Below are 27,040 nucleotides of genomic sequence, written 5' to 3' on the forward strand. Positions count from 1 at the left end.
TTAAGATTTTAAAAGACTGTGTGAGATTGTATTGATTTTGTGAGATTTTAAAAGACTTTATACACTCAAGATTTTAAAGGATTTATCATTCAGACTTTTAAGGATTTCAAAGGATTTTATGTGATTTTAAAATTTCAAAGGATTCAATGAATTTTAGGGGAAAAAGAACAAACTTACAAGCGTAAATGATAAAAATAAATTCCAACGTTTGAATAAAGAAAAATAAAACCAATAAAAAATTATTTTACTATTGATTTTCAAATTTTAAGAATTTTATAAGATTTTAAGGGACTAAAAAACACTCTAACACATTATTCTCAATACACATTTTTTATTTGTTAAAAATGTTATTCCCACAAAATTCAATTGTGCATATTTAAAATTATGCCAGTACTTACAAATGTTTAAAAAAAAATATCGTGTCAGCCATTACAAATCGGTCGAGTTAATTACACGAGTTTACCGAATGTTAACTCAGTCAATCTCGTTAAACCTTCCAATTTTACCAGAAACCGATTTTACCTCAGAGTTAACACGATTTTTATACCTAAAAAGGTAAACTCGGTAATCTCGGAGAGTTAACACTCGATTTGTGGAACATTGATTACGACATACTCTCTATCATAATATTCTCAATACAATTTTTTATTTTTTTTTATGAGATATAGTGAGGGAGAGAGGGGGGATGAGAGATGAGAGAATGGAGAGGTAGAGAAATACATTGATTTCGTCTAATGTTGCTTATTTGGAACACTTATCACCTCCTCCTGATCTGTTAGACACAATTAGGAATGATGCTATGGGAACTTTTTTCCTAAGAGCTTGATTTTCTGTTTTTCTTTCTTTCTGTTTTTCTTTTTGTTCACTCTGTAACCAAAAAAAAGAGAATGGAGAGGTAGAGAAACGAAGAGAGAAAGGAGAGAATAGGGAGGGAGAGAGAGAGAGAGAGAGACAGAGATAGAGAGATAGAGAGAGAGAGAGAGTAACTTTAAAAACAAAAACAATCTCAAGAAATCTCATTTTTTCATGAATGACTTTTTCTTGTTAAAATTACACTACAAAATCCATTAAAATCCAATTGATTAAACAATCCTTCGAAATTTGAATAATTTTGAATACCACAAGATTTTTTTTAAATGATGAAAAGTCTTGATTGAATACCTCAAGACTTTTTTAAAATGACAAAGAGTCTTGATTGAATACCACAAGACTTTTTTTAAATTGCAAAAAGTCTTGATTGAATATCACAAGACTTTTTCATAATTAAAAAGTCTTTTAAAATCACATAGAATCCTAATCCAATACATCCCCCTTAGATGTTGAGTTGCCTATGGAACGCATTGAACAATCTTATGGCCTGTATTGAGTTGGGCTTACCATCGATGATCATGAGATGTGGCTTTGATTTGATTTTTTATTTTTTTTGTATGTATGTTGTAATTGAAGAAGGGAATGATTCTAGACCAAAAAATCACCCTTTTCCCATGAATGAAGAGGAAGGATATTAAATGGCATTGTATTCCATCACTAGTCGATTTCCCAAAAAAAATATTATGTAGCGACACTCCGCTTCATAAACAGTCAAATGAATGAAAATTGGTTTCACAGTACTCTTCCCAACTTTGAAGTTGTTTTGATTAGGCAAAATGAAATTAGGCATCACTTTCCTCAACATATTCGAGATTGTTTTTGGTCATTGTCTTATAAATCACATTTCAAAAGAGTTATTTCTAAAGACTTGATACCTTTGAGAATGATGGTTAATGGGGTGTCGTTGACGTATGTAATAGTCTCTGGATTAAAAAAGACTTTATGGAGAAAATCTAAAATAAATATGTCAGGAATGTCCCAATTTATCTTTAAAAGAATGGGATGATAGAGTTTTAAATGCTCGTAGAAAATAAAACATTTTTCACTTCCTTAAAAGAAAACTATTGGCCCTTCATACTTAAATCATTGATAGATATATGCAAGTAAGTATGTGTATTGATGGGAGTGATTGGTAATACCTTATGAACCGTAAATATTATGATAAGAATTCACAAGCAAATCTTGAATAGATGATTAGCACATACCTGTTTTCAATATTGTTATTTTTAAGAGTTATTTTTTTATATGTGGAATTGGAGAAGATTGCATCATAGTAACACTTTGACATCCAAACTATATTGGTACCTCAATGTAACATCAACCACATTATATACGATCTCCCCGGATGTATATTGTTAATATGAAAAGGAAAAACAAAGGATGGGAGGCATGGACCAAATCCACCAAACACAATATTAACGGAAAAAAAGAAAGAAAGAAAAAAACCTTCTCTAAAACAACTAGGTAATTAAGCTAACGAAACTAAAACAACAACAGAGAAGACAATAATGGTTAGTCTTTCTTCATAAATATTCTCCTCGCTATAAATATTATAAAATATTTTCTAAAAAAAAAAAGGAAAAATCCTAATGATGCGAAGACAATTTTCCCATTTGACCTTAAGTTTCTAAGGAACCAACTTCACATTAGTATATATGCTTGTACCGTGGGGAGAGAGGCTTGTTCAAACCATAAATTTATCCAACCTATAAAAGAGTACCAAGGTGATATATATATGAAGATGCCACTTTAAGAAGAGACTATTGGTGATTAAGCTAACGAAACTAAAACATCATATGGATGCACCATCGATGTTAATTTTAACTTAGGCTTAATACATCATTCGATCTCTTAACTTATTTTCTGTTTTCAATTTGGTCCCCTAACTATTAAATATTTCAAATTAGTCATTTATCTTCTTTCCATCATTTAATTTAGACCTATTTTATTCATTTTAATCCACAAAAAATGAGATCATTGGATAAATAAGGTCTATCATATCTAATTGTGTATCACTAACATCTGATTTATTTTACCTTTCTTCATCTTCATACAACCTTCATCAATCTTCATCATCTTCAACTTTTTTTTGTTCTTTTAAAAATTCATCATTTCAACTTCAACAAAAACCACATAATCAAACATTTAAATTTATACGGTGAACTGATGAGTCAGTATATTGAGTTTGTTGCTGATAGGTTATTGGGTGAGCTTGGTTGTGAGAAGGTTTATAATGTTCAGAATCCGTTTGATTGGATGGATTTGATTTCGCTTCGGGGAAAACCAATTTTTTTGAGAAGCGTGTTGGGAAGTATCAGAAAGCTTATGTTATAAATGGTGGTGCTGATTATTGCTTTACTTTGGATGAGGATTTTTAGATTATGAAGAAATTAGGGTTTATCTATCCACTAATCTCGTTTAATTAATTTTTTAGGATTATGTTTAAGTGTTTCCGTTACCACTAGATCGTCCACCTGTGCTGCCGCACGGGTCATATATAGTTAAAAACATTACTTACAATTTATTATAATACAATTATTCTTTTTGGTACCTAATGATAAATATCCTAATTATTTTTAATGAAGTTATTATTATTACACCCCTGACTCAGGATCCTGGATAATCCACTGCGTACATTCAACGTTCAAATATTGAGCCTATCAAACCATTGATATAAAATTGGAAATGGTCATCACTCGAAACTCAAAAGAAATATAATATTTGAATTTTATTAGTCTCTAACTCAACTATATAAATTGGTTTATAAGATGTATATATAATTATATTTGAACTATATTTTATCATTTTAACTTAATAAATTATTTTGTTCATTAAATAATATACATGTCAGTTAGTTATACAAATGTTAGAAATCACAAAATAAAATTGTTCAATGATCTTTCGGAAAAAAAGTGTTCAATAAGATACTTAAGGCATGTATGAAATTCTTACGCAATGGATTAAGTTTTTGAGTTGTACTTTCTTTATTTTTTGAGGGAAAGTTGGACTCTCTTTATATATACGCAAGTCCTAACAAAAAAAATTGGTTATCTATGCAAATCGTTATATATGATGGCACTCCAACGTGATACATATATAGACACACCGCAACTCACATGAACGCTCTCTCTCTCTCTCTCTCTCTCTCTCTCTCTATATATATATATATATATATATATATATATATGAAAAGTGATGATCATTCTTTATTTGGAACATAAGTGAATTAGTATACACATAAATTATCCTAAATCATATCAGTTCAATAGTAAGAGTTTAACGTTATAATCTTAAATGTTCAAATCTCGTCAATGGTTTTTATTAAAATGATCAAGTGTCGATTTCATTAAAAAAAAATTCACCATTCTCCCTTTATTTAAAAAAATAATACACAACGTCTATATAAAATCACAAACTAATAAGCATAAACCATGAAGGTCTTATAACTATTGATCCAAAAAAAATCAATAAAAGCATATCTAATATTTGTGAGCAATCATTAGTATTTGAGAACATGATCATGTGATCTATATCCTTTATCACATTCACCTTTGAATCCTTTTGACCCGTGCGACAGATACATAAAATAAATATGAAATAAAAAAAGAGTTCATGAATCTCAAATTGTTTGAAATAAGCAAAAGAGTCTAACCAGCAAAATGAAATAACGATATGAATTAAATAAAGACCATTAGAAATTTTACTACAAATTTCCATTGAGAATCCCAAACGTTGAAGTATAATCTTTCTATCGATTTGAATGGGAAAATATAAAATTTAAGGGTTAAATATGTTTTTGGTCCCTATAAATATACCAACTTTTCATTTTAGTCCTTTAAAATTTTTCTTCAACTTTTAGTCCCTATAAAACTTTCAATCACTATTTTTGGTCCCTCTTTTAAAGTAAACTCATATGTAGAATTCATATTTTTAAATAAAGATTTTCAAAAAAAATTCTTAATATTATAAGAATCTCTCCCTAAAAAAATTAGAATTTTTTAACAAAACATGAATTTAATATGAATTTTTACGGTTAAAAATTCATATTAAATTTGTGTTTTGTTAAAAAATTCTAACTTTTTTTGTGATTTTTTTTTACAAAATTCTACACATTTTTGCACAATTACATTAAAAAATACAAAAAATAACTTAAAAATAGAGACTGAAAGTAGTGACTGAAAATTTTATAGGGACTAAAAATTCAAGGAAAATTTTAGAGGTACTAAAACGAAAAATTGATATATTTATAGGGACCAAAAACATATTTAATCCAAAATTTAAATACTTCAAAACTTGTTCTACATGATTAATTCTTCTTGAAATACATTCCTTCAAAACTTGTTCTACATGATTAATTCTTCTTGAAATACATTTTTCTAGAAATGTAAAAAAAAAAAAAAAATATGCTAGATTCTCATTTATTCAACAGGTTTAGTCTCTAAATAATTCAAAGACTAATTTATACTGTCAAATTGTGACAAACAAATTAAAGTGAAATTGATAAAAGTCATTGTAATACTTCTCTATCGTAATAAAGTGAAATTGATAAAAGTCATTGCGATACTTGTCTACCATAGATTATCACTAATAACAATAATTGTTTCATAGAACATGCAACACTATTTATATAAAAGATTATGCAGCATGAGGAAGAAGATTCTGCATATCCTTCGATGCCTCATCAAGAGACCATCCTTTCATAATCAAATGTCATCCATCATTCAATTCAACATAGCCTTACCAATCCATAAATGATATTTGAGGCAAAACTTCACCACTCCTAGAACATGCCTTTCAGCCCTTGCCATAAGCCCATAATGAGCTAATTTCTGCAACTTAATCAGCTCCATGACAATGTAAAAAAGCGGCACCAAACTTGAAAAATTCCTTTAAATAGTAAAGTAACATTCTGACCACCTCCTTTGCTGCATAATTTTACAGGTAGAAGTTGTGATATTTTGCCTTCAATCCAAAACTATTTCAAGAAGACATCTTCTATTTTGAGTCCTAGTCCTGTTACTTTTAACTGCTAAGACTTTACTTATACAAAATAATTCAAACATTCAAACCTTGCAATTGATTATTGGGTTCAACTATAACAAACAACAAAGTAATCCAATGTAAAAAAAGTAATGCAATTTGATAATATATATATAAAGGGAGGAGAAGAGGACTTTCATACCCACTTCATTCCTTGCATATCATTTATAGGCCAAAAATAAAATAAAAAAACAATACAACAAAGCTAGATGTGAGGATAAGAAATTAGCAAAAATGTAGAGAGTGAGAGAGGGAGAGAACAGGATCAACAACTCAGAGTTGCCATTGACCTATCAAACTCTATTTTCCACCATCTTACCCATTCATAGAAGTCCATCATCTTTATCCTCATTGTTCTTCATGTACTATTCCTAAGCATGCAAGATGCATTGAAATGCTACAAAAACTTGCTACGAAACCAAGACATGCATTCTTTTTGGATTTTAATTGGTATACATTTACAATAGTCAATTGTCATCAATCATAAATGGTACTTCAAAAAAAAAAAATCATAAATAGTACTATTAAAACTAAAAACAATATAAAAAACTATGAGAAAACAACACAATTGGTAGACCAAGTAACTAACTAACTAACTAAAACAAAACACAATCAGAATAATAGTATGTCTCTAGTATTTAAAAAAAGATGTGCATTTTATAAAGAGATGCGGTAACAAACTAATCTTTTGAGGTCCTAATGTCAGCAAAAAACTTAACCAGGGAACACAATACATAAATAGACGGTTAAGAGACAGACAAATATTGTAAGTTGTATTAATTCATGGTTGTCCCAAAATGTCCAGCTCAAAGTGCACATGCAAAGCCAATAGCCAACAAAAAAAACATGTGAACACAGACGATTAGATAAGACTAAATATGATTTTTTTTCAACAAAGTAATGTTTCATACATTTGAAGGCACGCAAAATAAACAAAAACGAACTCAGTATACTGCTCATCACATATATCATGTTTCTGCATTTATGAATAGACAAAAATAATGTGCAGACCTCAACCTTTATAATTACATAGCCAATCATCCTTGCCACTTCAATAGAAAGATTAGGCAATTTGCATTTAGCATATTAAAAAAGTGGGGAGAAAGAATCTAGAAGGGCAAGAAAACAATGACCAAGAAAAGATAGAAAATAGCTAAGGATACACATGATTTAAAGGACTTGCAAATGCACTTGCATGGAAATGCTACGGTTAGACAGTCTTTTGACAAAATTCTATGCCATCCATTTGTGAGCATGGTGGTGGTGAAGCTTCTCTTAGTGATTGGTTTGATTTGGATTTTAGTGGTGGCAGAGATAGTCGAAGAACACGACGTCATAACCACTATTAAGAAGATGAGGGTGTACAAAGTAACTGTAGGGATGAAAGAGAGGCAAATGTGAAATGAGGTTCAATGTTTTATGAGTGAGCATAAAATGCAGGGCTGAAAAACAAATATATAAAACAATGTCGATAAACTTTAAAAGTGATAATATGATGTGCGGTCAATTGATGTATCAAATGAGATGATCCACTTGTATTACTTGCAATAGCAACAGTGAAACACAATAACAAACATGTATAATTTCGCTCATAGTATTTCATCTACATCAGAGAAAGTCACCTTTTATATTTTTGTTCTTTTCCTGCTTCAATGAATGAACACCCCCAGTTTGTCCAGCAAGAGTGTCATTGATAATGCTTTGTGGTGCTCTGTTTGATGAATCACTCAAGCTTGGATGGATTTCATTTAAAGTCTTCCAAAAATAAAAATACTACTTTAGAAAGCTCATTAATAGAACTAATATGATTCTTCATTTTCTGCTAGAACAAAATCTGATTGGAGAGAAAAGGAAGCAATAGTAAGATAACACTTACAAATGAACTAAAAATATACGCAAACACCAATGTGTAGGCTAATTTCTGCTTCATAGTTCCATTTCTCTTTTAAATGCAAAACTACATGAGTTAATTGATAATTATCTAGCAAATTCAATTAGGGAAATTCTTATTGTGCATAGGAGCAAACGTGATGTTTTGGAATCATCAAATAAAGATGCAGATTTAACTATACATATATAAGGAAAATAATTAATCATAGAATATGATAAAGTAATATAAAATAACAATGAACACAGTGGCATCAAGTAAGACGTCTTCGATTACAGAGAGATCTTCCTGTCGAACAACACTTGATTCTAATACTCTTGCTTCATCGTATGGCAGTGGTTTAATTTTTTTCTAACATAGAACACCAAACTATAAGAAGATACAAAAAGCAAGTGAATTCAATGTACTCGTAGCCTCTTTCTATTCAAGCTGAAACACTAAATTCTAATTATTTGCCATGATTAGAACAAAAACCAAAACAACCACCATAAGTAAGGAAAAAAAGAAAGTGAAATACAGAGCTAAACATCATGAACAAATAGACACAAAAATACATCATCTTATATCAGAAATTATATAACACAGAAACTCACAATCATGTTTAGTTCTTCAACAATTTTTAACCAAAGCTAAAACTTTTCCAAAAAATAAATAAATTAACAACCACCAATCGAGCCAATTTACCAACTGGTTCAAAACTGTAAAACCTGAAAACCCAATTGCTCTATTTTGATAAATTGAGAGGTGGAGAGTGACGACGACAAATTTCTGGCGATTGTATAAGAATATGAGAGAGATGGAGAGGAACCTCACCGGAAAGATAGAGGGCATGAACGGAAAGCACCCGCATAAACCGTCGTCGAGAAGGAGAGGAACCTCACCGGAAGGCTGGATTGTTGCCATGGATTGTTCCGGTGCATTCTCCAAATATGTAACATAGGGAGAGTCGGGTTCTGAAGGAGATTTGATGGAGGCAGAAGCGGCGTTTGGTGTTGAAAGGGTGCAAGAGAGAAGAGAGACCGGAAAGGGGATGAAGGCTAAGTTAATAAAAATGTGAAATGGGATTGTAGAGAGAGAAAGAGGATTAGAAGGTGATTTGAGAGAGGAAGAAGAAGGAAGGATGAAGGTTTGAGAGGGAGAGGGAGAGGGTTTGATGGAAAAGTGTAGTTCACGACATGTTACCAATACCCATGCTTTCTTGTTCCAATGTTGAAGACGGTGGAATGCTTTGTTGGGAATATGCCGGTAATTAATGCTTATGGGTTGCAGGAAGATTTGAAATTTGAATTTGAAATAGAGGCGCCATTTTTTATAACATAGATTCATCTGACGGCCAGAACAATTTGGAGTTATTTTTTTAGGATTAGGGTTAGGCAATTAGGGTTTGCATGTTTGCCAGGATTAGATATAAAGGATTTTAATGGTAAAGTTCTTGTGCCTCTTAGTTTTATTTTCTTAATGTTTCATGTATAAATGCAGTTTCAATGAAATAACTTATGTTTATTCTTTACTTTCTTTGGGGGGACTGAGATTATTTTAAAAGGAAAAATAATTTATGTTTATTCTTTACTTTCTTTGGGGGGACTGAGATTATTTTAAAAGGAATTTGACTGTATTTGTTTTTGATTATTGGTTCATTTGATTAAGTTTAATTTTATTTTTGATTAAAAAATAAGAACTTGAGGAATTTGACTCGACTGAATCTGTTCTTAATTCTAGAAGGAATTACATTGCAAGAAAGCTAGAAAATGGATTCATTGGAAATTTTGAATCAATAGGACAAAGTAAAAACTGATACATATGTCACCATGCTGATTCTGGATCGGCATTATTTTTTATTATCATTGCAATATTGGCAAATACATCACTCAATCATGGATCTAGTCTTAAAAGTGATTATGGTCTTTAGTGGAAGTTTAACTGGGTAGAAAGTTCATTTATTTGACGTTAAATTCTAGCCTAAATTCTTCTTTTCTCGTGTTTTATGACTATATGGCCGTGAAAACAGAGAAGCTACACCTTGTAGCTTCAGGCAGACTTGCTTTTATTGTGTAATTGAGAGAAACAATGGTGAGTTTTTCTTCTTTTTTAGGATTGTTCATGATAGGTTGTATGAAGATGAGGGAAGAAGATGAAGAAAAGTAAAATAAATCAGGTGTTGTGATACACAGGATAGACCTCATTTATCCAACGATTTTTTTTTTTTTTTTTGTGGACTAAAATGAATAAAATGAGACCAAATTGAATGAAGGAAAGAAGATAAAGAACCAATTTGAAACGTTTAATAGTTAGGGAATCAAATTGAAAATAGAAAATAAATTAAGGAATCAAATGATGTATTAAACCAAGAAGCATGATATCCAATTGACTTGCTTAGTAACTGGAGGATAAAGAGGATGACAATCAACATTGAAATGCTTGGTAATAGCAAATTCTTGGCTAGAGGAAAACATGTGACCTTTGGAATGATGTGTTGCAATGAACAAGGTTTTTGACATAAATCACATCACGAGCAAAATTGGTAAAAATATCATTAAGAGTTGAAATGTGATTATGCATTATATGAATAATAATAGATTGACGGAAAAATGGGTATTACAGTCACAAAAATACTATTTGGATTTATCTTGCTGATACCAATAACTCTCTTATTGCAGATGAATATCGAAATATTATTTCCAAAGATTTTCCTTCACGTGACTAGTCCACCATCGCGTTTTTTTGGAAGAGAACGACAAGTATTACAAAATATCTTTCTTACTAAAGCTTGTTTGGTCAAGCTATTAGTAACCCTAATTCTTAACCTAATATTTTCCCTCCAATTATTTCTGGCCGTTGATTTAAATCAAAAACACATATCAGCCGTTGATTGATTATTTATGGCACTTGCAATTCCGGTCATTACTGCTATTTGTTATTTCCAAAATCACTCTTGCTATTCCAAGTTTCCAACACATATTGCAGTGAACTATGCTATCTCTTCTCACTTTTCCAATATATTACGTTTCCAACACTGAAACTCCTTTCTCCCCTCAGAAAAACAAAAAAAACGAACACTGAACCCTTTTCTATCATCTTCTTCCTCCTCCTTCCTCTCATTTACCCCAAAATGTCACCATCGTCTTTCCCATCTCATCACTCCCCTTCACCAATTCTCTCCGTTACGTCGTCACCATCGTCGACTCTACCGGCACCTTCTGCGCCAGAAGCTCATTTGTTCTTCTCCATGTGCGAGATCGATGAGCGTGACATGACTTTGTGATTTTGAAATTAATTCACGGTTTTGGAGATTCAATTTCGATTTTGATTTGATTTCAACTTTGCTTCCAATCAGGTACTTCCTTTTTTCTCTCTAATGCTGTAAATATTTCACAAATCATTCTCCAATATTGCTGCTTATAGTTTTCTTTACTTTTTCATACTTTTATTCCGTTTGCTTCCAATTATGTGGTTCCTTTTTATCTTTACCTCCCTTATTTTAGGTTCTTTTTAGGTGTGATTGAGACATTGAGTCAAATTGTGGAATTTGATGGATAGATTGTTAGAAATATTGTTTATGTTGTTCAAAATAAGCACCAATCTAGACTGTGACTTACAGTTTTTGTTTGCTTAATGTCCGTCTCTTCAAAAGTCACAACAGGAGATTTAGCTACTGATTTGTTGACATTGATTATGTGTTAGTTTGAGATAATTTTATTGTTACTATGTTAAAATAGAAGGTACTGATTTGTTGTTATGTAAATTTCAGTTTTCATTGAGCATGCCAAATGGAATCCATGATTTTGGTTTGTTTGCTTCAAACCAAAATCATGGAGCTTATACTGGAGAATGATTTGCATAACTTCTTCACTATGGTTTGGAGCTTATTAGGTTATCCTATGTAACTTTAGGTTTGTGAATCAATTATTTGTGACACAAACATCTAAATTAAGCATCAATTATTTGTGAGTGGTATATGAAGTTTATTTTCCTAGCATTGATTGTATACATCCTGGTGGTAGGAAGCAACAAATAATGATATGATTTTAAGGGATGACATTATTTATTCCTTAATGTTTTTCTATTTATATTTGTTAGTTCTTACAAGTCCTTTATTTTTTAAAGGTTTGGTTCCTAATTAAACTGCATTCTTCTGATGTATACAATCAATGATGCTGGTGGAATGTGGTTCAAAAGATTTGAGATGCAAGGTTCATTGGTTCCTTAACGGATATCCATGTAAGAATTTTTATTTGACCTCTTTTTTAATTGTGTGATTCAAGAACTTTGTTTGAATTTGTTTTGGTATCTTCAATGTATGTTGTTTAAATCTGAATCGAAGGACAAATAATAGGTTGCTTCATATATAAACATTGCTGCCTGTTAGAGTTATATGTTGTTCATGTATCAATCAGACATAATAATCAATTTGTTTTTTCAACAATCTGATATCGTTCAAGAATGCCGCAATTTAGAGTTTTTTTTTTCTTCCTGTTTATTGTTTTTTTTTTTTTCTGTTTATTGTTTGTTGTTTGATAGCAATAATGTAGTTGAATAGAGTTCTCATTAATCATACTTTTATGAAATAATGGACTGATTATGATCGAGATTCAAGAATGCCGCAATTTAGAAGTTTTTTCTTCTTTTTTTGAAATACTGATCATTATTTAGTGGTGATATTGTAGTTAATAAGTGACGTCAGTAGTCATTTGTAACTGACTAAATGAATTTTTAAGATCTTCAGTTGTACTGCATTAGCTTTGTTTCTTTTACTCATCACAACCAAACACCATGACATTATAATGAATAATACTGCCTATTTGCAGGTTTGAAAACAAACAAGGAAGTGTATGTGTATGTGGGTATGAGATGTTTAGTGCAAAACTACTGACATTGGTCACTTTGGACAGAGGAGCTAGGTACGTGAAGTTGGATGTACAAGAGTTTATGTGTTACTATAATGAATCGTTTTTAGTCAAAAGATTGCATTGTTTACTTTCCCTTGTGGTATATATCTATCACTATGTTTCTCTTATTTAATTATAGTACTTGACCATGTTGGATTTGTTTATCTTTGAATAATTATAATTTTTTACAAACAAAAAACTTGAGGCTATCCGTATATGTCGCAATTTCAAGATGTTTTGCGGCATGCGGGACTGGACTAGGTGATCATGTTTTTGGTCATTTTTGCGGGTTTCACCTTTCCAATAGTTTGATATTGATCAGCTTTTGGTTAATTTGAACTCAGCAACATGGTCATAAATTATCAATGTCTGATTTTGATGTCATTGAAAAAACTTAGTTATAAGGAGGATATTTGTTGTAAGGAGAGAATTTAATGCATGAATGCAGTAATATCAGAGTAACCATCAAAGTATTTTGGCACAATGTGAGAGTTCAGAGGACATGGATTTGAGTTGAAATGTATTGCATGATTATTTTGCTTTTGCTTATGCATATGCATGCATGTTTGTATATTATAGACATAGTTTCTGTTTTGGTGATTAGGAGTGAAATATTTTTCATTGTTCTTTACAGCTTAATGTATAACTAATTAGCTATAAGATTAAAACAAATTAAAGTATATGAAAATCCATTCATGAAGTAATTTTCCTTTCAACTTGCATTAGAAATTAAGGAGTCCTTTTTAGACTAAAGCAATCATTTGAAACTTTTGAATGTCATTGACCATACTCCTTTAGGCCTTTTTTAGCAGCTAACATTTTTCAATGTCATTGGTCTTTATTTCGATAAGTTTATTCTATGTTGACACATGTGAAATTGATTGTAGACTTTTCTGGTGTATTAGAAATCTATATTTACTTTGCGAATTCATTTTTTCAAGCCACCTAAAAAAATTTATCTCTAAAAGGGTGTTCTAGAAAGTTTGATGTATAGTGTAAGAAACATATTTTGTTATTTTACTTTGCATCTGAGTAAGCTTATATATTCTATTTATAGCTTTGTTGTGGTCTACAATCTTATTCAGAAAATCGTTGTTGGAGGGAGGGAGGAGTCATTGTCATGGAATCACCCTAAGATAATTTTATAAAAACACATTGACATGGAAAATGATCGGTCAATATTAATTGATTGACATTTTAAACATTCATTATTAAGTCACTTATACAAAAATTCTATTAATGACTCAATTCTTTTGCATCTTTGGACTATTAAAATGCATTAGAGAGCAAGACCAATGTCATTTTGCTGCCATATATATGTTTTTCCCATAGCTTTAGTATTTTTATGTTCACAAGCTTCCTAATATTTCTTTGTTTAGTCTCACTAGCTCCCTATCATACTATGATCTTCATCTTTGTTTTACAATCCTTTTCTGTTATTTTAATTCTATTATAATAAGCAGCATTGCTTTTTGTTTGTTGAATTTTGGTTTCATGCTCTATCTTACCTCTTGCAGGTTTGGAAGATTGTGAAATGAAGATATGGCTAAAATTTGATAGTAGCATGTAAAATGCGGGACTATGTTCAATCTTTTATACAATTCATCTGGATTTTACAATGCAAGGATTTTACATTGCAAATTAAATGGAAGCTTTGATAAGATTCTAAATGTCCTTGAGGTGCATGTTAGGATAATTTTGTTTACAATATTGTAACTCCATTAAGTTATTTTTTAAAAGTGTGATAGGTTTGAAGACATTGGTACCAATGAAGATGATGATGATACTAATGTAACGTCAAATGGTGTATGTTTTATGTATGATTTCCAAAAGAAAATTGATGAGAAGATGTTTATAATAAGATGTTGTAAATGAGTGATAATCCTTGCCTCTGTCAAATTCATCTTTTAAAGCTTTGTTGTCTTCGTATAATTAGTTGTGATGTCTTTTATTGAGTACTCATTGGCATCTATGCTTTTTGGGGAAAAAAAATATTTATGTGCAACTACATATATCATAGTTTTTATTCAATGAATGACAAAACATATTTGCAACTGCTATTCAAAAAGAAAGAACATGATCTCAAATGATATCAATACATTATTTTAAACAATTCCTTATAATTATGTTGTCATTTTATATTAGTTTTTCCAAGCTATTGTTATCAGGGGATTGGAGAGGCATGCGACAAATTGCTATGCTTTGGAATAATAATGCTTAGAGTATTTTGATGGAAGTGTATAAAACAATAACATGAACATTGTATTATTTCAAAAAATGTAGTGTGATTACATTTAAAAGGATGGATTTTTTAACATGTAATGAATTATACAAATTTTAATTTAACATGGAGCAAAATCTGTCAAAAATATTTATGATTAAAAACGAAATTTGATATATTTATAGAGATCAAAAACTTAATTAACCCTTCGTTTTATTGTGTATCAAATTATTCCGGCTCATAAGACTTGTGCGGCGCACGGGTCCGCGTTCTAGTGTATATATATAATTGTCAAGTAGGGCATTAGCATATTCATATTGACCTCCCAAGTATCAAGGTTGCACCAAAAATTAGTCAGAATAGTAGAAACGTTTCCATGATTTAACCAAGGAGCCAATAATTTAAAGTAGGGCTTATAATTTGTTTGAGCAATCCCATATTGATCCAAATTACAAAATTGATCTGAATACAAGAGTGGAAGACCGGTAGTCGACCAGTTGGGAAACAAATTTCATAAAGTATTGTCATGAGCTACATACAATCTTTCATGAATGTTGCCTCTAGTATAAGTAAGGTCAGGTTTTTTAACTCTTCAATGGACCAAATTGCTCTCATTGAGATATCGAGAGAATTTTGAAGCCGATGATGTATTAGTAGAAACATCTACAAACTTTCCATATCAACAGAGAATTACTATATTAAAATCACATGATAAAATTGAGGTAGGTTATGATGTTGATGCATATTACAAAGTTCGGTCAACGAATCTTAAGATTCTAACCTGAGACTCTCATAGACCTTTGTTTATAATCCAAGGGGCTTTAGTGAGAGGAGACACCTTAAAACCACATGTTGCAAAGACGTTAAAAATAACATTGATTGAAAATGTAACCTTGATCTCATAAGCACCAAATACCAATGAAAAAACTAGTCGTTTCAACTCTAGCAACACCATCGAGCCCAAGCAATCAATGACTTTATATACACGAGCACCACTAGGACATGGTTATGATAAAGCAAGAAGGCTTAGCTTATGAGGACGAGTTATATCACAATTCACAAATGTAACCAGGAAAACGACACCCACCTGCACCTTTGCAGTTCCAAATAAGATGATTCATTAATACACAATAACAAACAGTGGGACAACTGAACTGGATCGTGGGGGCGTATATTGGTCATTTTCAGAATCCATATTTTCATGATATTTTAAACACTTCATCCAATCAACAAGTTGTTTAGCAATAACTTCAACATGCATGTTAACCACACCAAAAATCAATTATGAAGGTTTAGGTTTTTGAAGGATACAAATATCATTGTTTGCAATGCTACTATTTTGCTTACCTCTACTTTCTTGTTTATTAACCGGAGAAGGGATAATAATAGCCGAAGAGTAAAGAAAGTTATCCTTATGGAAAGAAAAATGGTCATGCAATAAAGTAGAATTATCAATTGATTTGGCATGGGTTTTAATTTTAGGGTTATCTTATTGGGTCCTCCAATCATTGCCTCAACCAACCACTCTTTAATCATTGCCTTATTCTCTTATTTTTATCCAACCTTTCTAGCGAGAAGACGCCGTCTTATTGAAAAAGTTAAGGTAACTTCCTTTCTAGTCTCGTTGTTGGTCAGTTGGAATAATTCAAATTTGTTGCCTTTACTTTCATGCATCTTAGAATTCCGACAATTTTTCTTTCCCTTCTTAACTAAAACAACAAAACCAATGAAAAAAAATGGTGAACAAGATTTGAATATATAGTGATAAAGAGAAGATAGTAGGATATGCGATAATTACCTAAGGAGATGATGGCGAGAAGAACCATAAACCCGCAAGAAGAAGAGTGAGCCATGGTGTTGTGAGATGTATTCGTCACCGTCTTGTGATTCAAAGATGGAGTAGTATTGACGATGATGCGAGTGTTACTCTGCGCATTTTATAGTGTTTACTGTTTACTCTTAATTTCGAACAAGTCATTGATGATTACGTGAACCAATTGTAAATCGAGTTAGGACGATTTTAGCCAATGGGATGCCTCTTGTGTGTGTAGGAACGAACATGTCACTTCCCTTTGAAAGTCGCTCTACTACGATCTTATTTGTTGATTTATTTCCCTTTCCTTAGGCTATAATCATTTGATCCTATCAGTTCAATTGATTATATTTGTTTATAATTCTATTTTATTTTATTTTGCAAAATTAACTAAATAAATTTTGTTGCAATACATAAATTAGTAATTATGTTGGCTTCAAATTATGGTTGGCAAATGTCTAAATTCACGGTCATTTGATTATACTACTTTCATTTCTATATTTGAATGGAGTTTAATTTAACGTAATGAAAAATCTCATATCGGGCGATAGACCTAGTGACCGCTTTTTCACTAGAAAAGAGCAAAATTCACACAGAGAAACTATAGAACCATTTTACCATTGTCTCGTGTTGAATCATTAGGTTCAACATTTGGATTCAGAAAGCTGCATCATTGATATAGCCGTGACATAGATTTGTAATCCAAACTTGGGTATCACGTAATACGGAGTGAGAGTGTGTTCTTCCCCCTTGCTGCGGCTATTGAAAATTTAGTTACAGTTGACGTCAAAGCTATGGAGAGATTTAATAGAAAATATGTTCGGATTTGAGTTGAACTTTATATGAATGAAACTGTGGTTGGACACAAATTTTTGTGGGATGTGGTTGAAAGCACAATGTGAGGGCTTGCATGTTTGTGTAAAAATTATAGTACATGTGGTCATGTTGCTCAAAATTGTTTTAAGAAGTTGTAGAAATCAATTGTGACGACGAAGACAACTAAGGCGATTCACAATTATAGTTAAGTCGAATGAGATCGTAATTAAACACTAGTTGGCAATATTGTTGATAGGTATTGTGAACTCGAACAAATTGTCATAAATATAAGGATTTAATAGTTGTTTCCAAAAACAAAAACATATTGTTACCTAAATATGAAATTTTTGATTTTACATAAAAATAAACGTCATTCAAATATAGAAACGAATATAGTATAATGAAATCCATAATTTGAAGCCAATATATAATTACTAATTTATGTATTGCAACAAAATTTATTTATTTAATTTTGTAAAATAAAATGAAATAAAACATAATTATAAACGAATAAGCGTAAGGAAAGTAGAAAAAATCAACAAATAAATAAGATTGCAGTAGAGCGACTTACAAAGGGAAGTGACATGCTCCCACACACAAGAGGCAATCCCATTGGCTAAAACCGTCCTGACTCAATTTTCAATTGGTCCACGTAATCACCAATGACATGTTCGAAATTAAGACTAAACACTATAAAAAGCGCAGAGGAACACTCGCATCATCAACACATCTTCATCTTTGAATCACAACAAGACGGTGCAGTATACATCTCACAACACCATGGCTCGCTCTTCTTCTTGCGGGTCTGTGCTTCTTCTCACCATCATCTCCTTAGGTAATTATCACATATCTCACTATCTTCTCTTTATTCACTATTCAGATCTTGTTCACCTTCCTTTTCTCATTGCTTTTTTTTGTTTTGTTTTAGATCTTTGATTTATATGGATCTGATTAGATCGAGATCTTAACCCTAATTGCATCACATTCTAATTACTTATTATTATTATTATTATTAAGTAGTTAGCATCAATCAATGAGTTATAGTTTTAATATGCATCTATGCAATCTGCATCTAAGGAACTCAATCGAAAGTGTTTAATTATTGCTTTGTTTTGAATTTTGTGGACTGTTATTGTTATGTGTTGTTGATTTTCTTATTTCCTTTTAAAGACTGTTAATTAATACAATTACCTGCGGTTTCTTTGAATCTTAGAAGTAGATGCCAATTAGACCTTTTTATTTGTTTGGATTATCAGTTTTCAGGTACAAACAAGTGTAATTAAATACATGCATTATTGGCTTCAAATGGATACATTTTTTTTAATAGTCTTGTTTTGATAGTACCATGAATCATGTTTTTTTCCGTTTAAGGTTTTATTCGTAATGTTGCCTTTAAATAGTTGGTTTATGTTGTTTTCGGGTAATGCTTTTATGGGATGTGATTACATGGTTTGATTTGACACCGATTTGAATGTTTTGAGTTTTTATAGTTATAGTAATTGTGATGGTTTATTGCAGTATGTCTATTTGCAACATCTGCTGCAAAAGAGGAAGGGACCACCAAGTTAGGGACTGTTATTGGGATAGATCTTGGAACAACCTATTCATGTGTTGGTGTTTACAAGAATGGCCATGTTGAAATCATAGCCAACGACCAAGGAAATCGTATCACACCATCATGGGTTTCTTTCACCGATGATGAGAGATTGATTGGAGAGGCTGCTAAGAATCTGGCAGCTGTCAACCCTGAAAGGACCATCTTTGATGTCAAGAGACTTATCGGAAGAAAGTAAGACATCATTCTATATGTTTGCAGTTTATAATGACTAATATTTGTTAATTTGATGTAACGGGATCAATGTTGACCGAGTTGTTTCTTTCTTCAGATTTGCGGATAAAGAAGTTCAAAGAGACATGAAGCTTGTTCCTTACAAGATTGTCAACAAGGATGGAAAACCATACATTCAGGTCAGAGTAAAGGATGGTGAGACCAAGGTGTTCAGCCCTGAGGAAGTCAGTGCCATGATTCTGACTAAGATGAAGGAAACCGCTGAAGCATTCCTTGGCAAGACTATTCGTGATGCCGTGGTCACTGTCCCAGGTGAATTACAACTTGTTCCTCATGCAATTTGATTATTTTCTTCCCCATTTTGTCTTCATTTTAACGTTTCTGGTCTTCTTTTGAATTTACAGCTTACTTCAATGATGCTCAGAGGCAGGCCACCAAGGATGCCGGTGTCATTGCTGGTTTGAATGTGGCTAGAATCATTAACGAACCTACCGCTGCTGCCATTGCTTATGGATTGGACAAGAAAGGTGGAGAGAAGAACATTCTTGTCTTTGATCTTGGAGGTGGAACTTTTGATGTCAGTATCTTGACAATTGACAATGGTGTTTTTGAGGTTCTTTCTACAAATGGAGATACCCATCTTGGAGGTGAGTACTTATATATGTATAAGAGAAAGAATAAGATTAGATTAAGACAGATTTTACTTCTGTTGTTATTGCTTGCCAAGTGCTAACTCTTCAATTGTTTACCAGGTGAGGACTTTGATCAGAGAATAATGGAGTACTTCATTAAATTGATCAAGAAAAAGCATAGCAAGGATATTAGCAAGGACAACAGAGCACTTGGAAAGCTGAGGAGGGAGAGTGAGCGTGCCAAGAGAGCTCTTAGTAGCCAGCACCAAGTCCGTGTGGAAATTGAGTCACTTTTTGATGGTGTTGATTTCTCTGAGCCACTTACCCGTGCTCGATTTGAAGAGTTGAACAATGACTTGTTCCGGAAGACAATGGGACCTGTGAAGAAGGCAATGGACGATGCTGGATTACAGAAGAATCAAATTGATGAGATTGTTCTTGTTGGTGGAAGCACAAGGATTCCAAAGGTACAACAACTTTTGAAGGATTACTTTGATGGAAAGGAGCCAAACAAGGGCGTCAACCCTGATGAAGCAGTTGCCTTTGGTGCTGCTGTGCAAGGAAGCATTTTGAGTGGGGAGGGTGGTGAAGAAACAAAAGGTACCATTATAGTCTATACTCTAGCCTTTCAATTGCATTAGTTAGCTATTATTTGTTATTGATGCATGTAGATTTCCAAGTATTACACTTTCTCATGGTTGTTCCATTCTCCGTATCCAGATATCCTTCTCTTGGATGTTGCACCTCTTACCCTTGGAATTGAAACTGTTGGAGGAGTGATGACAAAGTTGATTCCTAGAAACACTGTTATCCCCACCAAAAAATCCCAGGTGTTTACCACCTACCAGGATCAGCAAACAACTGTCTCTATTCAGGTACTGTACCATTATTCCACTGCATATTGTTAGGACATTTTCCTTCTAGATACAATATTGAGTAATGAGGGGTGTAGAACTCAACCGGGGTGTTGTATGTTTTTTATATGTAATAGGTGTTTGAAGGTGAGAGGAGTCTCACAAAGGATTGCCGTCTTCTTGGGAACTTTGATCTGTCTGGAATCCCACCAGCTCCAAGGTTTGTTTTGTGATATCATATTGTCTTCTATGAATATTTTCTCTATTGGTGTTTATATTGTAATTAATTGATTTTTCTTGTGGTAATTGAACAGAGGTACCCCTCAAATTGAAGTGACCTTTGAAGTAGATGCAAACGGTATTCTAAATGTCAGGGCAGAAGACAAGGGCACAGGTAAATCAGAAAAGATCACCATTACAAATGAAAAGGGACGCCTGAGTCAGGAGGAAATTGACCGGATGGTTCGTGAAGCCGAGGAGTTTGCCGAGGAAGACAAGAAAGTGAAGGAAAGAATTGATGCTCGGAATGCTCTTGAAACCTATGTCTACAACATGAAAAACCAAATCAGCGACAAGGACAAACTTGCTGACAAGTTGGAATCAGATGAAAAGGAAAAAATTGAGGCCGCGGTGAAAGAAGCACTTGAATGGCTGGATGACAACCAAACTGTTGAGAAAGAAGAGTTCGAAGAGAAGCTTAAAGAAGTTGAAGCCGTTTGCAACCCAATTATCACTGCTGTTTACCAGAGGTCAGGTGGAGCTCCAGGTGGTGCATCAGGGGAAGGGGAGGATGAAGATGAAGATTCTCGCGACGAGCTCTAGAGATATTTGTGTTTGCTCACATTTGGCTCCCACTTCTGAGCCTGAAATGATGAGAATTAGTAGGTCAAGCGGAATCTTAGTTTGTTAAATTTTTATGATCATGGGAAAGTTGAGAAGAATTCCCATGAAATTTTCATTCATAGATAAATGACTTAGTAACTTCCTTTTTTGTGCCTAGTTTTTTATTTTTATTTTTTTGAGATAATACATTTACAGCTTTCTGTACGGTTTGGCGTCTATGCTCTGCATTCTTGCATGCTTGTTTTTAGGGGTGGGTATGGTTCGGCTCCGGATGAAAACAGAATTGAACTTAACATAATTGTTTGCTAAATTTAAATAATAAATGAACTATTTGCATTTCAAACTGTTCAAAACCGAACTGAATTGTTCCGAACTAAATCAAATCTTTTTTACGCAAGGAGTAAAAAAGGGATTTTTATTTTTTGACAAATGACAACTGAAATAATATATCTAACCTTTTTATCAAGAGAAAATTACAGAGACCTCCCCAAAAATTTTGTTAAAAGACACATACCTCCCCTCTAGTTTCAAAAATACAGTAACCTCCCCTCAAACTAACTCTGTTAACCATCTGTTAGTTCAGACTCTAGATAGCCTTAGTGTTATGAACTCCCTATACAATTGAGTACATCAACACCTCTGCAACTAATTCAACCCAGCAGTATTAATCCAAATCTTTAGACATAGGCCACAGGCAATGATGTGATGACACTGTATTCCTCTTCAACTTGTTTTCATTTATACTGATTAGTCATAAAACTAAAAAACACATATATTCCCATATTTTCCTTGCCCTGGTATTCATTCATAATTATCTCTAAACTCTTTTTAATAAACATCAACTTTCACACAAGAAATTCAATTTAAAGTCCCCTTAAAAAGATGTGTTTTAGTTTTTTGTGTATTTAAATTAGCGTGTATGCTTTTACTGCATCGTGAAGGCGTGAAACTTTGTTTCATACCCACAATTTTTTTTAGCATATCTGTGATTGGTCATGATGGAAAGGGTTCTTGGTTCGTTACTGTGGCAGATATTAAAGGGAGTTAAATAATTCACAGGTTCAATGGGAAGAGGTATCTTCAAAATAGGAAAATAACTTGAATGGTCAGAGATTGTGAGGATTTCAGTTTCAAATCTATTTGCATTTTAACAAAAAGATAACAATGTCAAGGGAGTGTTAAGAGAGAAGGGAGATATCAATATATTTAATGAAAACTTAAGGGATGTTAGTGTCTATTTTAAAACTAGAGGGGGTGTCCCTATCATTTAAAGAAAACTCAAGGGAGGTGAGTGTAATTTTTCCTTTTATCAATTGAAAATGTAATACAACATTAACATAGTGTGTCGCAAACATAGAGCAGGGACAAACCTTCTCTAGAGCGGGAATGTCCCATGGTCTATGGCACCCCTTAAAATTTTATTATGTTCGGTAAATATATGTATCACAATAGTGTTTTATCTATGTATTACAAATTTGTTTGTTTGGGGTGGATGATTTAGCGATCGATATTGATAGTTGTCATTTTATGTTTTTAGTTATCATTTTATGTTTTAAGTACCCATTTGGGGTTGGCCTAGTGGTTGGCTTGGGATCTTGGAGTTTCTCCTCCAGAGGTGTCAGGTTTGATTCCCTCTGTTGCCAATTTCGGTGGGCTAAGTCCATACAGAGCTTGCTCTGGCTTTAAACGGGGCCCCCACAAGTGGACGATGGGATTGGTCCCCTCGAATTAGTCGATTCTTGGATCGGATACCGAGTTTTCAAAAAAAAATATATATGTACTAGCGGGGGATGTATAATTCATTTCACTGGACATAAAATACTAACATAACAATTAATATGCTAACATTTATTTATAAAAAAGCGTAATACATATCACCTCATGCTTTATGTTGTTCTCATTTGTTGCTACACCTCAAGCCTTCCATTGTTCTCATTTTTTGCTACTTGGTATTTTGTTTTGAGATAATTGAAAGCGTAACTAATCAGTCATAAATACCTGACAAAAAAAAAAGGTTAAATAGTGTTTTGCTCCCTCCCATATGAACGAAATTTGGCTGAACCGCGGTAAAAAAAAGGATCTCAACCTTGTCTTTTGAAGATTCTTTGATTTGGAATTTCATGAAAATTGACTATGTAAAATGATGATGTATCACATTAAATTAACTTTCATATTATAACAAAATATACTAATATTTTTCAATGACACCAACAATACAACAAATATATAATATAAATTCTTATCTTTTTAAAAGACACCAACGATTAAGGCATTCTAGGCAAATTTGGTTAAGATCAGCCTAAAACTATGTATTCCTTTTGTATATGGTATAAATAAACTGATCAAAATTAAAAACAAAATAAATTCTTTTTAGTTTTCCCATTTCTCTTTCCTTCGTCATCCCTGCCACAATGATCTTCATACTTCTTTGGACCGCCCAAAGGGTCTTGCTTGCGGTCTAGGATCCCAACACTAAGCCCAAATCCACTTGATCCAATCACACTATTCACACCCTCTTCTACCTGAATGTGTGCTCGCAACAGTACTAGATCGATGTAAACATCGAATCATAACAGTCAATACCTGCCACCAAATTATATCGCTCAACGGTTACAGACCACACCATCTGTAACAGTGGACCAACAACTAAATATCCATAACAACTGACTCCATGCACCTCCACTATATAAGAGGATCAATTACATCCTCCAAGGTACGATTTATTCTATCATTAACCTCCTTTCTTGTTCAAAATACTAACTTGAGCATCATAGTGTCTGCATGTATAACCACCACCCTTAGTCCCTCCCCCACCGTTGTTCCAACAACCAACAAGTAGGAAACTCAAACCCATAAATTCAAACCTCTATTACACAAACTCAGAAATTTACAAAAAAAAAACTCACAATTCTTTATCCTTTCAACCCACAACTAATTCACTACCCCTAACCTCTCTCTTCCCTGTAACCCACCCCTAAAAAATTTCATCTCTCACAAGTCATTACTCCAAAACCCCATGTTTCATCACCCTTCACGAACTCAAAAAATCTTTATCTTTTTTGCATAAACTCACAAAACAACTCATATATGCAAAAAAAACATAAACCCATAAACACCAAGCAAACAACCGAAAACAACAATAACACTAATAATATTGATATAACATAGTATTTTCAATTTAAAGAAATTGTATTGATTTATGTAAATAATATATCTGTTTAAGATTTTTTTTACGCTAGGAGTAAAAAGAAAAAAATTGGCAAATGACAACTCAGATAATACATCTTACATTCTTATCAATGAAAAAAATATTATGCATCAATAACATAGCGTGACACAAGCAGGGAGCTAGGGACAAACCTTCTCTATAGTGGGGATGTGCTATGGCCCATGACACCCCTTAAAGTTTTATTTTCTTTAGCACAAAGGTGTTTTATCTATGTATTAGAAGTTTGCTTGTTTTGAGTGGATGTTCTAGCAATCAATCTCGATAGTCATTATTTTTTGTGTTCAAGTTTAGTGTATTAGTGGAAGATGCGTAATTCATTTCACAAGAGAAAGGACTAATATAAGAATTAACAAATTAACATTTATCATTAGAAAAATACAATACATCTCACCTCAAGTCTTCAGTTGTTCTCATTTGTTGCTTCACGTCAAGCCTTTTGTCATTCTCATTTGTTGCTAGTTGGTACTTTGCTCTGAGACCATTGAAAGCGTAACGAATCAGCCATAAACACCTGACAAAAGAAGGGGTTAAATAGTGTTTTGCTTCCTACCATTTGAGCAAAATTTGGTTGAAACCTTGTAAAAAAAATAGATTTCAACATTGTTTTCTGAAAATTCTTTGATTTTGAACATTAATGACAACTGAATGTGTAAAATGATGATGTGACAAGTTAAATTGATTTTTTAAAAAAAATCCCATTTTTTATTTTAACACGGCATTTCTGTTATTAAATACAAACTAATACAAAATTAAAAACAAAATAAATTCTTTTTTATTTTACTTTGTCTCTTTCCTTCATCATTCCTACCATCATGATTTTCATACTTGTCTTTGACTGCCTAAAGGGTCTTGCTCGAAATCCAGGATCTAAACACTGGACCCAGATCCACTTAGCCAAATCATATTATTCACACCCTCCTCTACTGGGCAGGTGTGTTGACAACAATACTGGATCAATTTAAAAACTGAACTGTAACTGTCTATATAGCCTTCTAATTATCACGCTGGGTGATTACATACCAAGCCTTTTGTAACAGTTGACCAACGACTAAAAACCCATAACAATTGGCTACCTGCACCTCCATTGTATAAAAGGATTATTTTCATCCTCCAAGGCACGGTTCTTTTATCCTTAACCCCCTATTTTCTTGCTCAAAATACCGACTTAGAGCGTCAATGTGTCTGCACGTACAACCACCCCCTTCCCGTTGCATTTTCAAAAACAACTAGCAAGAAGCTCATTGCACCTGACAATGTTCTCTTGATGAGGTCAGATCAATACTTCAAACCCATAATATTTATACTCAGACCCAAAAATTCAAACCTCCATGGCACAAACCCATAAATTCACAACAAAAAAAAAAACGCATGCCTCTATCCTTTCACCCCATAAATAATTTACTACCCCCAATCCATCTCTTCCCCGTAACCCGCCCCTAAAAAATTTCATCTCCCCCAAATCAATACTCCAAAACCCCACAATCTTCATCATTTTGTTTTCATATAAACCCTGATGTTCATGACCCTCCATGATCCCAAAAAATCATGTTTATTTTCACTACCAAACAACCCATACACGGAAAAAGAAAACAAAAAAAAAAACACCAAGCAAACAACCGACAACAACAACAGAAACAACACACCAACAAGAACACCAAGGCGAATAACATAAAGATGAACACAAAAGCGAAGAAGACAAATACAAAGCTTACAAACCCAAAAATTTTTGCAAATCAACTCGACACTTTCCTCCTTCATCCTGTTAACATAAATTAATGCACAAAATCGATAAACATTGAAAACCCATGTTATTTATCTCCCTCCTTAATCACCTATAAGCCTAAAAAATCCAAACAATTTATTTCTCCCCCTTCATCACCTTCTACGATGTGGTGATATTCACATCATTTCGTACATGACTCGCTAGGTTTCAGCGTCAGATTGATAGGCTCGAGTTAAAACTAGATCTGAAAGAGAGAGGGTGAACGATGGAGAGCATGGACCCAAACCATACTTCGTGAAAAGGATGTACAAGATCATAAGTAAAGAGGGTGATCGAAGGACAAACATGCATCCAAACCAGATTTAAAAGAGCAAGTTGAGTGCGGGTTGATAAAAATTATGGGTTTACGAAGGCAATTGGAACGATATAATTATAT

At 32.8% G+C, this 27,040-nt stretch overlaps 1 protein-coding gene and 2 long non-coding RNA genes across 4 annotated transcripts; 2 read left to right on the forward strand and 1 right to left on the reverse strand.

The window, feature by feature from the left end:
* Positions 1–10,722: 10,722 nt before the first annotated feature.
* LOC25502237 (uncharacterized) lies at positions 10,723–14,596 on the forward strand. 2 transcript variants are annotated; one of them, XR_003007839.2, is made up of 5 exons: positions 10,723–11,132; positions 11,547–11,688; positions 11,903–12,016; positions 12,604–12,696; positions 14,202–14,596. It is a non-coding gene; the product is annotated as an uncharacterized lncRNA (long non-coding RNA). The 2 variants fall into 2 exon arrangements; XR_003007840.2 differs by lacking the exon at positions 11,547–11,688 and having other exon boundaries at positions 10,725–11,132.
* A 3,620-nt stretch (positions 14,597–18,216) lies between these two features.
* On the forward strand, positions 18,217–21,870 carry LOC25502238 (luminal-binding protein). The gene is made up of 8 exons (XM_013591801.3): positions 18,217–18,369; positions 19,053–19,323; positions 19,421–19,635; positions 19,728–19,970; positions 20,076–20,555; positions 20,676–20,830; positions 20,947–21,029; positions 21,124–21,870. Exons 1-8 carry the CDS (start codon positions 18,315–18,317, stop codon positions 21,629–21,631), a joined length of 2,010 nt encoding a protein of 669 aa, XP_013447255.2. The 5' UTR covers positions 18,217–18,314; the 3' UTR covers positions 21,632–21,870.
* Positions 21,871–23,430: 1,560 nt separating this feature from the next.
* Positions 23,431–25,464, reverse strand: LOC112417259 (uncharacterized). Its single transcript, XR_003007841.2, has 2 exons — positions 25,273–25,464; positions 23,431–23,650 (listed from the first exon to the last, which is right to left on the reverse strand). It is a non-coding gene; the product is annotated as an uncharacterized lncRNA (long non-coding RNA).
* Positions 25,465–27,040: the final 1,576 nt, after the last annotated feature.

This window comes from Medicago truncatula, chromosome 8, assembly GCF_003473485.1.
Source record: "Medicago truncatula cultivar Jemalong A17 chromosome 8, MtrunA17r5.0-ANR, whole genome shotgun sequence".
In the NCBI taxonomy this organism is placed as follows: domain Eukaryota; kingdom Viridiplantae; phylum Streptophyta; class Magnoliopsida; order Fabales; family Fabaceae; genus Medicago; species Medicago truncatula.

Bases quoted from the DNA above. Each gene is read 5' to 3' on its own strand.
- LOC25502238 (XM_013591801.3), top strand. From the start codon at position 18,315: ATGGCTCGCTCTTCTTCTTGCGGGTCTGTGCTTCTTCTCACCATCATC. The intron at 18,370-19,052 runs GTAATTATCACA...GGTTTATTGCAG, and splicing joins TCTCACCATCATCTCCTTAG to TATGTCTATTTGCAACATCT. The intron at 19,636-19,727 runs GTGAATTACAAC...TTGAATTTACAG, and splicing joins TGCCGTGGTCACTGTCCCAG to CTTACTTCAATGATGCTCAG.